General features: G+C 37.2%; 1 protein-coding gene across 1 annotated transcript in view; it reads right to left on the bottom strand.

Moving 5' to 3' along the window:
• Positions 1 to 251: 251 nt before the first annotated feature.
• Positions 252 to 12,575, bottom strand: part of LOC103089719 (R3H domain-containing protein 1) — a gene marked incomplete at its 3' end in the record, with an annotated part of 118,910 nt that continues 106,586 nt past the window's right edge. Inside the window, exons 15-17 of the mRNA XM_007464008.1 lie at positions 9,428 to 9,682; positions 6,539 to 6,690; positions 252 to 533 (exon numbers count right to left, since the gene is read on the bottom strand). Of these exons, the coding sequence (XP_007464070.1) occupies positions 252 to 533; positions 6,539 to 6,690; positions 9,428 to 9,682 (689 nt within the window). The remainder of the gene's footprint in view (positions 534 to 6,538; positions 6,691 to 9,427; positions 9,683 to 12,575) is intronic.

Raw genomic sequence — 12,575 nt, 5'->3', positions numbered from 1 at the left:
GCCTGCGCGTCTGGAGCCTGTGCTCCGCAGCAAGAGAGGCCGCGACAGTGAGAGGCCCGCGCAACGCGATGAAGAGTGGCCCCCGCTCGCCGCAACTAGAGAAAGCCCTCGTGCAGAAACGAAGACCCAACACAGACAAAAATAAATAAATTAATTAAAAAAATAAAAATAAAAAAAAAAGCTCCCTAAAGTTAAAAGTGATCTTAAATGAGAGGCTTCCACAGGAGAGAAAAGATGAAAAAGCAATGTACCTGTGGAGAGGGCTGTTGAATATATCCTTGCTGCTGGAGCACAGGCTGGCTGACAGGATGACCAGAGGCAGAATAGCCAGCAGTAGGGACTGGCTGCCCAGGTGGTAGCGGAGGAGGAGGCGGTGGCGGCGGTGGTGGAGGGGCTGCTGTCATGATATAACCAGACTGCTGTGGGGACTGAAGAACAACAGTGGACTGGAACATGGTGGCGTGAGGATCAGAACCATCTGCAGATGGCTGGCGGGCAAGACTCATGTGGCTAAACTGAGACCCAAGGTTGTCCTGCTAACAAAGGGAGAAGTCAGAAATCAGTAAGCTTTCCATACATAGACCAAACTTATCAAAGGAAAATACTTCATATATTTTAAGAAGAGTTGCAGTAGTATGTATTACGGAAATCATGTATCTACAACAGACATGACTTAATAGAAGAACAGCTTCAAGAAAATTAGAACTCTAAGGCAGCAAGGTAGGACTATTACATTGCAAATTACTCACAAAATATATCTAACGGAAATGTATAGCATGCAGAAAAGAGTAGGGTGTAACATTACACAATAAAAAAATGAAAAGACACTATCTAAATGAAGACTAAAGGCACACTTTTATATTATACAATTAACATTTTCTGAAAGGACTTCGAAGACCAGGAGTCTAGCAGCGCATGGTACTAATTACTCTTTACTTTAAAGCAGTGCCCTTCTTCCCAGAAGGCAAGATTCAGGTTCTATGCACTTCTGTATCTCCTCCCATACCCAACAATCAAATATACTAGCAGAAATGAAATAAAATATATAAAATCTACCCTCCCTGATGTACACTCTAATCTCTCAACAATAATTTGGTCATAAACTCTTCCATAGTGTTTATCCTTAAGTCAGATGTTAGACAAATATAATCCAAATGACAGTTTCCTACTGCTTTTGCTACTTAAGAGAGCTGGCAATGGTGCCCAGCCAAGAAAGGGTTACGATTTATATGCCATCTGACAAATGTTTCTCTGACTCAACAGCATAAGGATCAATTCTGACTAGTCTACATAATATCACTGATATGACGATAATGGGGTTAAAAAGGTATTCCCTTGCTCCCAAGGAGCCACAGATTGGCGACAATATGTACCATATTTTGTTAAGAGGGAAAATTTGAAAAAAAGTTACTTAAAATATTGTGGTAATTGAGTTGCTAGGTCAAAGTTGTTGACATGTCTGCAATTTCTATAATCTGCTGGTTTTTGCAAAGTAAATTAAGGCTATGGAGATGATAAAGGGACTGAAAAAAAGGGAACCTGATTTAGTGACTGAAAATATATGGCTTTACTCTTCCCAAATGGCTGTTCTGACAGAGTCTAGCACTATTCATAGAATTCAATGAATAGTTTCAGAAGAGGAAAATATACTTACAAACACCTACTAGCTGTAATTACAACGTAATATGGCCAAATATTTTAAAAAGAGATACCATAACTATATACCACCATCAGAGTCATCTTGGTAAAAAAAAAGGCATTTTCTTAATCCAATGATCTGCCATTTTTCCAAAACATTTTTGAGGCTTTTATGGTATTTCTAAAAATGTTGTCAACCTTCTCAATGCTGGCAAAATTTCATTTTTTCAGACTGAAAGTGATTTTTGAAAATCATTCAGAGCCAAAGCTGGTAAATAAGGTTGCCTTAAGCTCAAAACAAAAACACCCCCAACAAAACAAAACATTTCTAAAAAGTGGCAAGTGATTTTAAGATATAGCTTATAATTTAACCTGGATGTGATTTCAAAATGTGATGGCCATAGTCTGAAAAATAAGAGCATCACTGGGAAAAGTATATCGGTGGATAGGCAGATTCATTTAAAGGGAAGGAAATTAACACTGATTGAATATCTATTTCATGTTAGGCACTATGCAGGAGGTACTTTATACGGTGGCCTCATATGCTCAGTAACTAGAGAAGGTCACACAGAGAACACATGGCAACGGTGTATCTGAGTTCTTACTGAGACGTATAACTTGGGGCATACTTTGGATTAAATGAAATACCATTACTTTTAGTCACAGATTAAATGTCTAGAGATCTTCTTTGGAAATATACTAAGGAGGATGTCTTACGTAATTGGAAGCTCCAATTCACCCCAATGACTGACACTAAGTCTACTGGACCTGGGGCACTGGGGAAAGAACAGAAAGCCTAAACCCAGATGAAAGCTGCCACCCCAGGACTGCACAGACCTGCACTGGCCTCAATGAGAAAATTAGCTAAAACATCTTAGGACTTGAAAAGGGAGGAAAAGATTAGGCTTTATACAATCACGGTGATAAGCCAATATAACAAATATTTTATGGAAGAGAATAAATTATTTCTAATACAGGTTAGAAATGCTTTTTCAAAATGTATGTAACCCTGACTTTAGAAAAATCACAAAAGAACATATCACATTAATCACATTCACAAGGATTCATCACACATCCACCCACAGAAACAACGCAGGAGGTGAATAGAGATATAGTACCACGGAGTATTGCTGGGTGGGTGAGACTGGCAGGAACGGGGATGGGTAAGGGGCTGTAGAGTACTGAACAGGCTGTGAAGAGGGCTGCAGAGGACGAATAGGCTAAGGAATAACAGGTTGGCAAACAATGTTAATGTCGGAATAAAATGTTAGAAGAATTGCATAAAATGGAAAGTTACACTTTTTTTGGCAATAACTTAAAACTACAAAGTCAGCTAAAATACAACATTATAGGAAACAACAAAAACAATACTAAGCGAAGAAACTCTACATAGAAAAATTTTGAGAACATACATTTAAATTTAAAACATAATTAGAAAGATAATTTTTTTCATAAAAGTATTTATTAGATTCACTGCAACAGGTAATTTAGACATTTCAAATCCTATTATCTAACAAGACCCCTGGGTTAAGTCAGTAAAAGCAAAACCATTTATCCTTACTTCCTGGTTTGATGACGGGGCTGTTCTACTTAGCTATGTAACACTAAGTAATAAAAGAAAAACTTCACTCACTCTTATTATCAGACAGTATATCTTACATAATACCTATGGCCAAGTATCCTCTCTATTTGATAAGTCATGATTAGATAACTCTTTTGGGACCAAACTGCCTAGATTTTAGCAATTTTTAAACAAAAATGTACTGTGAGTACCATTAATAGCCTAAAGAAAACACACACATACATATAAGCGCGTGCACACACACACAAACAGATCTCTTTTACATAAGGAAGATAAACACAGTTTTCTTCTAACTAAAAATTTTTATTGAGAGAATATTAGGAGCTGAGAAACTACACTTGGTCTTTGAACAACTCAGGGATTAGGGGCACTGACCCTCTGCACGGTCAAAAATCTGTGTATAACTTATGGTTGGTCCTGTACCTGCAGATTCTGCTCCACGGATTCAACCAATCACAGATCATGTATACTGTAGTTACGTATTTAGTGAAAAAAATCTATGTATAAGTGGACCCTCGCAGTTCAAACCCATGTGGTTTGACGATCCACTGTAATTATTTGAAATTCTTTTTACTAATGAAATACTCCTGCATTTCAGAGAAAAAAAATTTTAAGTTTTATGTTTCCCAAGGGCACTCAAAACACAGGTGTTCTGAAACATGAAAGAGGTTTCAATCCTTTCTAAATTTTAGGGAATACAGCTGGCCATCTATAGGCTAATAATGGCATTTAGTTTCCTCGTCTTACACTTATATAGTTTATTACAAAGGACAATATATATATTGGTTTAATGACTATCATAATCTACCATTCAGGTGGCAATCAGGTTAAGGGAAATTAAGTGGCCTGTATACAACCATTTAAACAAGCACTGGAGGAACCCAAGTCATTTTATCTAATGAAAACTCATGCAAAATAAACTAAGTAAGATTACTCAGGGAATAATCTAGATAAGGAGAAATTCTTAGGACTAAGACGTATAATGATGAGTTTGCCCTTCCACCACAAAATCAACACAACAGTTTCTGGAAAAAATGAAAGGCTTAGATTAGTTTAGAATTCCACAAAAAATTCTAGAGCTAACATACTAAAAAAAGTATAAGCTGAAAATCTACAGAGTAGCCACTGGTTCCTCACTAACCTCTTGACTAGAAATTAGCAAGCTTCCTAATGGATAACAGCACATATCACACTAAATGAGGTGTTGTGGCTTTAAAACTACCAAGTACAAGCTATATAATGTGTTATTAAGTCAGACAACCATTAAGACACAACTTTCTTCCAGAAAACGTGACCTACTAGGTCAGTGTCAGATGAAACAAAAGCCTTAGTCTGCTGGGGAGTAAAAGAAAGAAGAATACTGTGAGCACTAAGGGTAGGACTTAATGTCTGCCAGAGTGTCAAGTGGTAACGAGAAAAATGTGGGCTAGAAGACTGGCTGATCAAAGTGAAATTCTGAGACTACGTAGAAAAGAAAAAGCATTAGCACTTCCTTTTTCCTACTTAAATTGCAACTGGCTGTAAAATAACATCCACTTAAAGTGACTGGTTTCAAGAACGCAGCCCATTTGAAGGCTTTGGAAATCACAGCATTACTGTGTTTGGTTATTTGAAATTTCATGGATGGATTATCTCAGTGTGCAAGAGATTGTTACTGAGTATTGTTTGTTCATCAATTCTCTATTCTTGTATTTGACGAAGAATTACCAGAAACACCTGAAGCAATGCCAGGAAAAACAGCCATGGAGTTTGAGGCATACCCCAATATTTCAAGTTATAGTCTATTAAGACAGCATTTCTTTTTTTCTTTTTTTTTTTTTGCGGTATGCGGGCCTCTCACTGCTGTGGCCTCTCCCGTCGCGGAGCACAGGCTCCGGATGCGCAGGCTCAGCGGCCATGGCTCACGGGCCCAGCCTCTCTGTGGCATGTGGGATCTTCCTGGACCAGGGCACGAACCCGTGTCCCCTGCATCGGCAGGCGGACTCTCAACCACTGCGCCACCAGGGAAGCCCTAAGACAGCATTTCTAAACTAAGCTGCCTATATCTTCACTTAGGACTGTCTTTTAAAACTAAATCAGGCAAAGCTATTTCTAAGCGATAATAATCTGAAACATATAACCACAGATAAACCCTTAGGATTTTTTGAAAGTGCCAGACTAACATTATTTCCATTGAATTAAATCAAATGAAAATCAGCCCTATAAAGCTCCTGGTGAAATTTGCAGCACTGCAAAGATGACCACACATTAGCAAATGAAAGGGAAACACTTCAAGACCAAGTTGAATGAAACCAAGGCAGAGAAGGCCAGGGAGGGAGTTTTATGTAGTTTAACATAACATGTACCTGAGAGTATGTAATCAAACGGGGTTGGGAAGTAGGTATGGGAGTCTTTGCAAGTAGTTTTAGACAGTTTCCTCTACATATATGAATTCATTTGTATGCTCTTGGAAGTGCATCAAACACCTTGAAGTCCTACTGCAGAGAAACTGCCTTGCCCAGTATTACAAGTCTTAATTGCCAGAGCAATAATTATTTTCATTAGTTTAAAACTTATGAAATTTCTCCAGTTCAAGTTTACCACTGTACTTCTTTCACAAAACATTACTCTGCATGTTCTCACCAGTGGAATATTTAGATCGTCTTCCAGGGAAAAAGGGGTGCAAATAACTGTACAAACTGCCTTTGATATGCTACACAACCTTTAAAAGATAGAACGAAAGTAAGAATTTACACTAGTATAATCAAGTTCAGCAAGAATGAGTAACACATCTACAGGGGAAAAGCTTGAATGTGAACATGCATGTGTAAACTCTAAACATTTATACAAATTCAAGATATTATTAAGAGTTCTTCTGAGAATTCTAAATCAATGTTTCTCTCTTTATCTTTCATAGAGCAGGTGGGGTGGAGAGTACCTTGTAGCGAGGCGAGTCAACTCAGTTTCTTCTAAGTGCCTGATCTGTTGAATCTTAGAACAACTCACTTTGCTCACTGGGGTAATGAACTATCTTAGTTTTGCTTTTTATTCCTCTGGTCCCTTGCCTGCTGTTGTGAAATGCAAGGTATAAAATACTCACCATACAGGGTCATGAGATAAAAATTTCCCTTCCTTCCAATATATATTCTGTTTTCATTAGCAGAAAAGCCCTTGAAGTTAACCTCTCTTCCTACGAGCGGTGAGTAGGACATCACTGGTGGAGAATACTGAAGTTCTAAGAGACACTTACTTGGGCTCTCTTGATTATAATTAGTGACTTTAGTCCCAAATATGCAAAGGCAGGTGAACTTAGCATTGTGTAATCGTGGACGTGTGCACCTGTGAGAAGATGTGATGGGCTGCTTGCTGCTGTGGTGGCAGTGCTGGCAGAGGTGGCTGTGGAGGTCCAGGCACTTGGGCTCTAACTGGCTGTTGAGTCACAGGAGGACTACACACAACTGGACTCCCATCTGGGTTTAGGAAGGGCTGACCTGAAAATTTTAAAAAGGAAGAACAAAAGATCATTTACGATGGAGACCGAATATAGGTCGCTCTACAGACAACTTACAGCACATGTCTGCAGTCCTGATTCACAATTCCAAAAGCGTCAAGGTTCTGGAAACCAAAAGCTTTTCTTACCTTGGAAAGCAAAGCCTGACCTTACACGAGCCTATTAATAGTCTTTATATTTCCCACTTAGAGTAAATATTCAAAATTTTTGCTGCGGTGTTTTACTATGGGGGTGCCGCGCCAGAACCCACTTGAGTTGTTTTATACTACACAGTATTTTCCAAGAAACTCAATTCTGAAACACATCTTGCTCAAGGGATTGAGTTACAGGATTGTGTAACATTTCAGTTTCAAGGGAAAAAAAACACACTTGACTTTGGGATATTGGAAATTTATTAATTAGCCTGCTGGATGGTAAGAAATATCTAATTTACAGGTCACACTGCATATATTTAATTAGTAAGATTAAAAGCTGATGAAAATTAAAATGGTTGATAACTTCAAATTTCAAATTGTGGAGTTGATGGCAGTGTCCTTATTTTATAACTTCTAACTTGTTAAAAGTAGAAAATAATTTAAAAATTCTAAATAATTTTCTAAAAAGATTTCCTTTCACTTCCAATGAGCTTTACTCATAGGTAAGAAATAAAACGAGAGAGAACTTTAGTACTGATTTTGAGGCTTATTCTTATTGGTTACCAATTACGGGAGGAATATTTTAAGTAACTCTCTACACATACATTCTAAACAAGTTTTTCTTATTATGCAAAGTAATATTCTTAGAAATAACTAACAAATACAGAAAATAACTAACAAATACAGATCAGAAAGTAAATAAATTCCCCATAATCTTATCATCAACAATTTGGATACCTTCCTTCCAGACTTTTTCAATGTACACATAAACAGATTCAAAGAGTAGTATTTTTCCTTACTATACACTGAATGATTTAAAAAAACACACTGGATTCTTAAAAAAGAAAGAAAGAAAAATGAAAGGACTATGTGAAATAAAGAGATCATTGATTACATACCCTTTTAGGATGGGAAGAATATCTATGTGTCTTAAACTGCCTTCAAAACATCCTCTCTTTTTTTAAAATAAACTTGTGACATATAATAAAATAATATTTGGGAAAGCAGAATACACTGTTCCATTGCTATCAAGTGGGAAAAGTTCTCCAAAGTCAAATTATTTTCATCAGTTAATTTCCTGATGGTTATAGATAACTAAAAGCAAGCCATGCTGGATATTTGTTGATTGTTATAAATAATTTTGAAAAAAAAAATGGCAGAGAAGACTTGAGTGAAAGCATGTTTAAAAGTAGCTTAAGGATTGTGTGAAAAAAACTGGATGTGTTGTAATGCTGTTCTCAAAAACAAAGAGATCACTTTTGGGCTAATTTAAAATTAAGTATACAATTTAATTTCAGGTTCCTTAGTTTCTCATCATTTCCTACTCAAATGAAGCTTCCACGTTACCAAAACCATGTTAACTAATATTCTGAATTAAAAATAATAGAAAATAGTAAAATATTAAATCATCTTATATTCTGCCCCAGGAAAACAGGAAGTTTAGTAATATGATAGACTTGAAGGATCAGAAGATAACGGTTATAAAGCAAAAACTGAGTTTCTGAAGAGTCAGTTATTTACGCTAATTCTATTTTTACAACAGAAACAAAAGTTTGAATACTTTATATTAAAAAAGAGATGCAAATGAAATCTGAAGGTAACAAGTTCCCAGCCATGGTTTTTTCTACAACAAACAAAAGGCAAGTTTCAGAACACTCAGAGACTCTGACACTCTCGCCTGTACCTACCTTGCCCAACTACTACCATGCTGATGTGACCACATCAGCTAAATCTGTGAATCTTTAAGGAAGGTTATTGAATGATTTAAGGTTATTTTCATTATCTTACCATATGATTGGGCTATGTTATTTTGATTAGAAACCAAAACTTCTTGTCATTTTTTAAAAAAATTTTATTTTCTCAATATAAGTCATTTTTGCCAACATACATAATGAAATGTATTATGACTGCAGTTTCTTAATCTCTCTGAAGTTCGGTTTCCTTACCTGTAAATGTAGATTTCACCTACCTAACAGGGTTGCTATAAATAATGTATTTAAAGCACATAACACAGTACATGACACATGATAAACACTCAATAAATACAAAGTACTATCTAATTGCAAAAAATGTGTTGTCAATATTAATTCATAAAGACTATCTATTTTCTTTCACTACTAATAAGATGTTCTTTAGCTTTTCCTAAGTAGAAAACAGTTACCGTATTCAGAAGAGCAATTACTTATGGGTTCTTTCCACTGCATTACGTAAGAAGTAAGAGCTGCTAACGTTCTCCTTCTTCATGAAATGCATACTATTTTTCCCACGATAAAACTGTTCTATCAAATAAAGTTCTTTCAAAGGCGGTTGTCCCATTTCTAGGAAATGAATTGTTTCCTAATTATTTGGCCTAAAAGATGATGTCATGGATGTCACAAGGAGAAAAATACTTTCTGATATAAATTTCTTTTAACATTCTCTAGCATAAAGTGTTTTTATTAAAGTTCTAGGGAAAATGCTAATCACACATGAAAAATCAAAAGCTGACAATGCATATACAGATAATACAGTTAATACGTATTCTTTAGTTTTCAAATAACTCCTGATATCTCAACTGAAATAAACCTTTTTCTGGATACCAACCTGTTTGTGGGTTGATCAGAATACTGCCAGGTGGTATGCCTGTCGCTTCCAAGGGAAGCAAAAAGAAGCTAGTGCTAGGAGATGCGACTTGCCCATTTAGGCCACCGTCAAAGGAAAGAGAACTATGAGTGCTGACAGTTGGATAGACGACAGGTGCGCCATGAGAAGACTGGCTGAGAGCTGTACCTGGAAGAGGCTGCTGGATGTGAGAGAGAGAGCCCGTAGATGACCCTACACTACCAGAAGACTCAGAACCTAGGGGAGGAGTAATGAAAAAGAGGGAATTTTTTAAACCTCATATAAAAACGCAGGTTTTAAATATGTAACAATAAAATTCACATTGCATAACATGCAGTTACCACATAAAAGCATGAACTATTTTTGACTTACTGTACCATTTTGCTTCCCCTCCCCACCAAGAACACGTTTAATACAGCAAAACTGATCACAAAAGTTGCCAGAGAAGTCATAGCCAAAGCATGCAACTAAAGCAAGTCTATAATACTGGGCTGGCCAAAAGATTCGTTCGGTTTTTTTCCGTAAGACGGCTCTAGTAGCACTTAGTTGTCTTTAACTTCATTTGAAACAAGTTTGTTAGACTGTATGTGACAGCTGCAGTTAAAAGAAAACTTACCAAAATTGGTGAATTTTTGTATAGCCATTTTGATATTGAAGATGGAAGAAAATAGCAACATTTTCGGCATATTATGCTTTATTATTTCAAGAAAGGTAAAAACGCAACTGAAACGCAAAAAGAGATTTGTGCCGTGTAATGGAGAAGGTGCTGTGACTGATCGAACATGTCAAAAGTGGTTTGCGAAGTTTCGTGCTAGATATTTCCTGCTGGACGATGCTCCATAGCCAAGTAGACAAGCTGAAGTTCACAGCGATCAAACTGAGACGTTAATTGAGAACAATCAACGTTATACTACACGGGAGATAGGTGACATACTCAAAATATCCAAATCAAGCACTGAAAATCATTTGCACCAGCTTGGTTATGTGAATCGCTTTGATGTTTGGGTTCCACGTAAGTTAAGCGAAAAAAACCTTCTCGACTGTATTTCTACATGAAATTCTCTACTGAAAAGTGAAAAAAACCTTCTCGACTGTATTTCTACATGAAATTCTCTACTGAAACGTAATGAAATCGTTCCGTTTTTTCTTCTTTTTTTGCAGTACGGGAGCCTCTCACTGCTGTGGCCTCTCTCGTTGCGGAGCACAGGCTCCGGACGCGCAGGCTCAGCGGCCATGGCTCACGGGCCCAGCCGCTCTGTGGCATGTGGGATCTTCCCGGACCAGGGCACGAAGCCGTGTCCCCTGCATCAGCAGGCGGACTCTCAACCACTGCACCACCAAGGAAGCTCCAAAATCGTTCCGTTTTTAAAACACATTGTGACGGGCGACGAAAAGTGGATACTGTAAGATAACGTGGAATGGAAGAGACCATGCGGCAAGCGGAATGAACCACCAACCACACCAAAGGCCGCTCTTCATCCAAAGAAGGTGATGTTGTGTAAATGGTGGGATTGGAAGGGGGTCCTCTAGAAAACCAAACGATTCACTCCAAGCAGTACTGCTCCCAGTTAGACCAACTGAAAGCAGCACTCGACGAAAAGCGTCCGGAATTAGTCAACAGAAAACACATAATCTTCCACCAAGGTAACGCAAGATGGCATGTTTCTTTGATGACCAGGCAAAAACTGTTACAGCTTGGCTGGGAAGTTCTGATTCATCCGCCGTATTCACCAGACATTGCACCTTTGGATTTCCATTTATTTCAGTCTTTACAAAATTCTACTAATGGAAAAAAATTTCAATTCTCTGGAAGACTGTAAAAGGCACCTGGAACAGTTCTTTGCTCAAAAAGATAAAAAGTTTTGGGAAGATGGAATTATGAAGTTGCCTGAAAAATGGCAAGAGGCAATGGAACGGTGAATATGTTGTTCAATAGAGTTCTTGGTGAAAATGAAAAATGTGTCTTTTTTTACTTAAAAACCGAAGGCACTATTTGGCCAACCCAATAACATCAGCCACAGACAGCCACAAAAAACGCATTACCCACATTCCCAAAAGGACAAAGCTATGTATATTTTTACCTTTTAGATTAACACCTAGGAATATACAGATTATAATTTTTCCCCCAGGACAAAGAACTTAGCACAGCCAAATGCCCAAAACCTCTTATATCAGAAACCCCTTATCTATAAGAACACAGAAAGATTAAGAGTAGTGTAGGAAATAACAAAAATGATAATTCTCTATCAAGAGAAACAACTGTCAGGTTTCACTGCAGACTTTCATTTTCAGCTCGTAATCATAGCATCTTCCTGTAACGTAAAGTCAACTTTCAATTTTTTTATCATAGCAAGGGACAGAGGTAGAATAAAAACATTCCAAGTACTTATATTAGCATCAGCTTAAAATTTATTTCTCACTGTACTTAATAAGCTAATTTGATAATTTATTTTTAACTGCTTTCCCGCCTCCAATCTACTTAATTTTCTATTATACAGAGACTGAAGAAATCACTGACTTTCAGTATAATGGATTAAGGTAGACAATGAGACGATGAAAGAAAGGAAAAGATTTTGATGATGTAAATAGTTAATTAGGTTTTGAATAACAGAATTGACTCTGGGATGGAGAATTAATTTTTAATGAATGACATAAACAAATATGATACACTTACAGAGATTGCCACTGAAGGATAACTTCTATTTTAAGTTGTGCCAAAAATGACTATCTCCAAGAACTATGTGAAAAAAACTTTTTTCCTAATAAAAGAATTAAATATTTATTTTCATCTCTGAAGATAATATAGGTTATAAATAGTACATGTTCTAAAAATATTTTAGGGACTTCCCTGGTGGTCTAGTGGTTGAGAATATATCTTGCAATGCAGGGTCACTGGTTTGATCCCTGGTCAGGGAACTAAGATCCCACATGCTGCTGGGCAACTGGGCCCGTGCGCTGCAACTACTGAGCCTGCGCACTCTGGAGCCTGCGCACCGCAACAAAAGATCCCACGTGCCATAATTAAGACTCGATGTGGCAAAAAAATATAAATAAATAAATTTAAAAAAATGTTTTACTTTGGCTGTGTGTCTAAATGACTTTCTCACAACACATGAGTAGTTTTTTTTCC

This window comes from Lipotes vexillifer, unplaced genomic scaffold (assembly GCF_000442215.2).
Source record: "Lipotes vexillifer unplaced genomic scaffold, Lipotes_vexillifer_v1.1 scaffold233, whole genome shotgun sequence".
NCBI classification, from domain to species: domain Eukaryota; kingdom Metazoa; phylum Chordata; class Mammalia; order Artiodactyla; family Lipotidae; genus Lipotes; species Lipotes vexillifer.
This window is presented reverse-complemented; position numbering and strand designations above follow the sequence as displayed.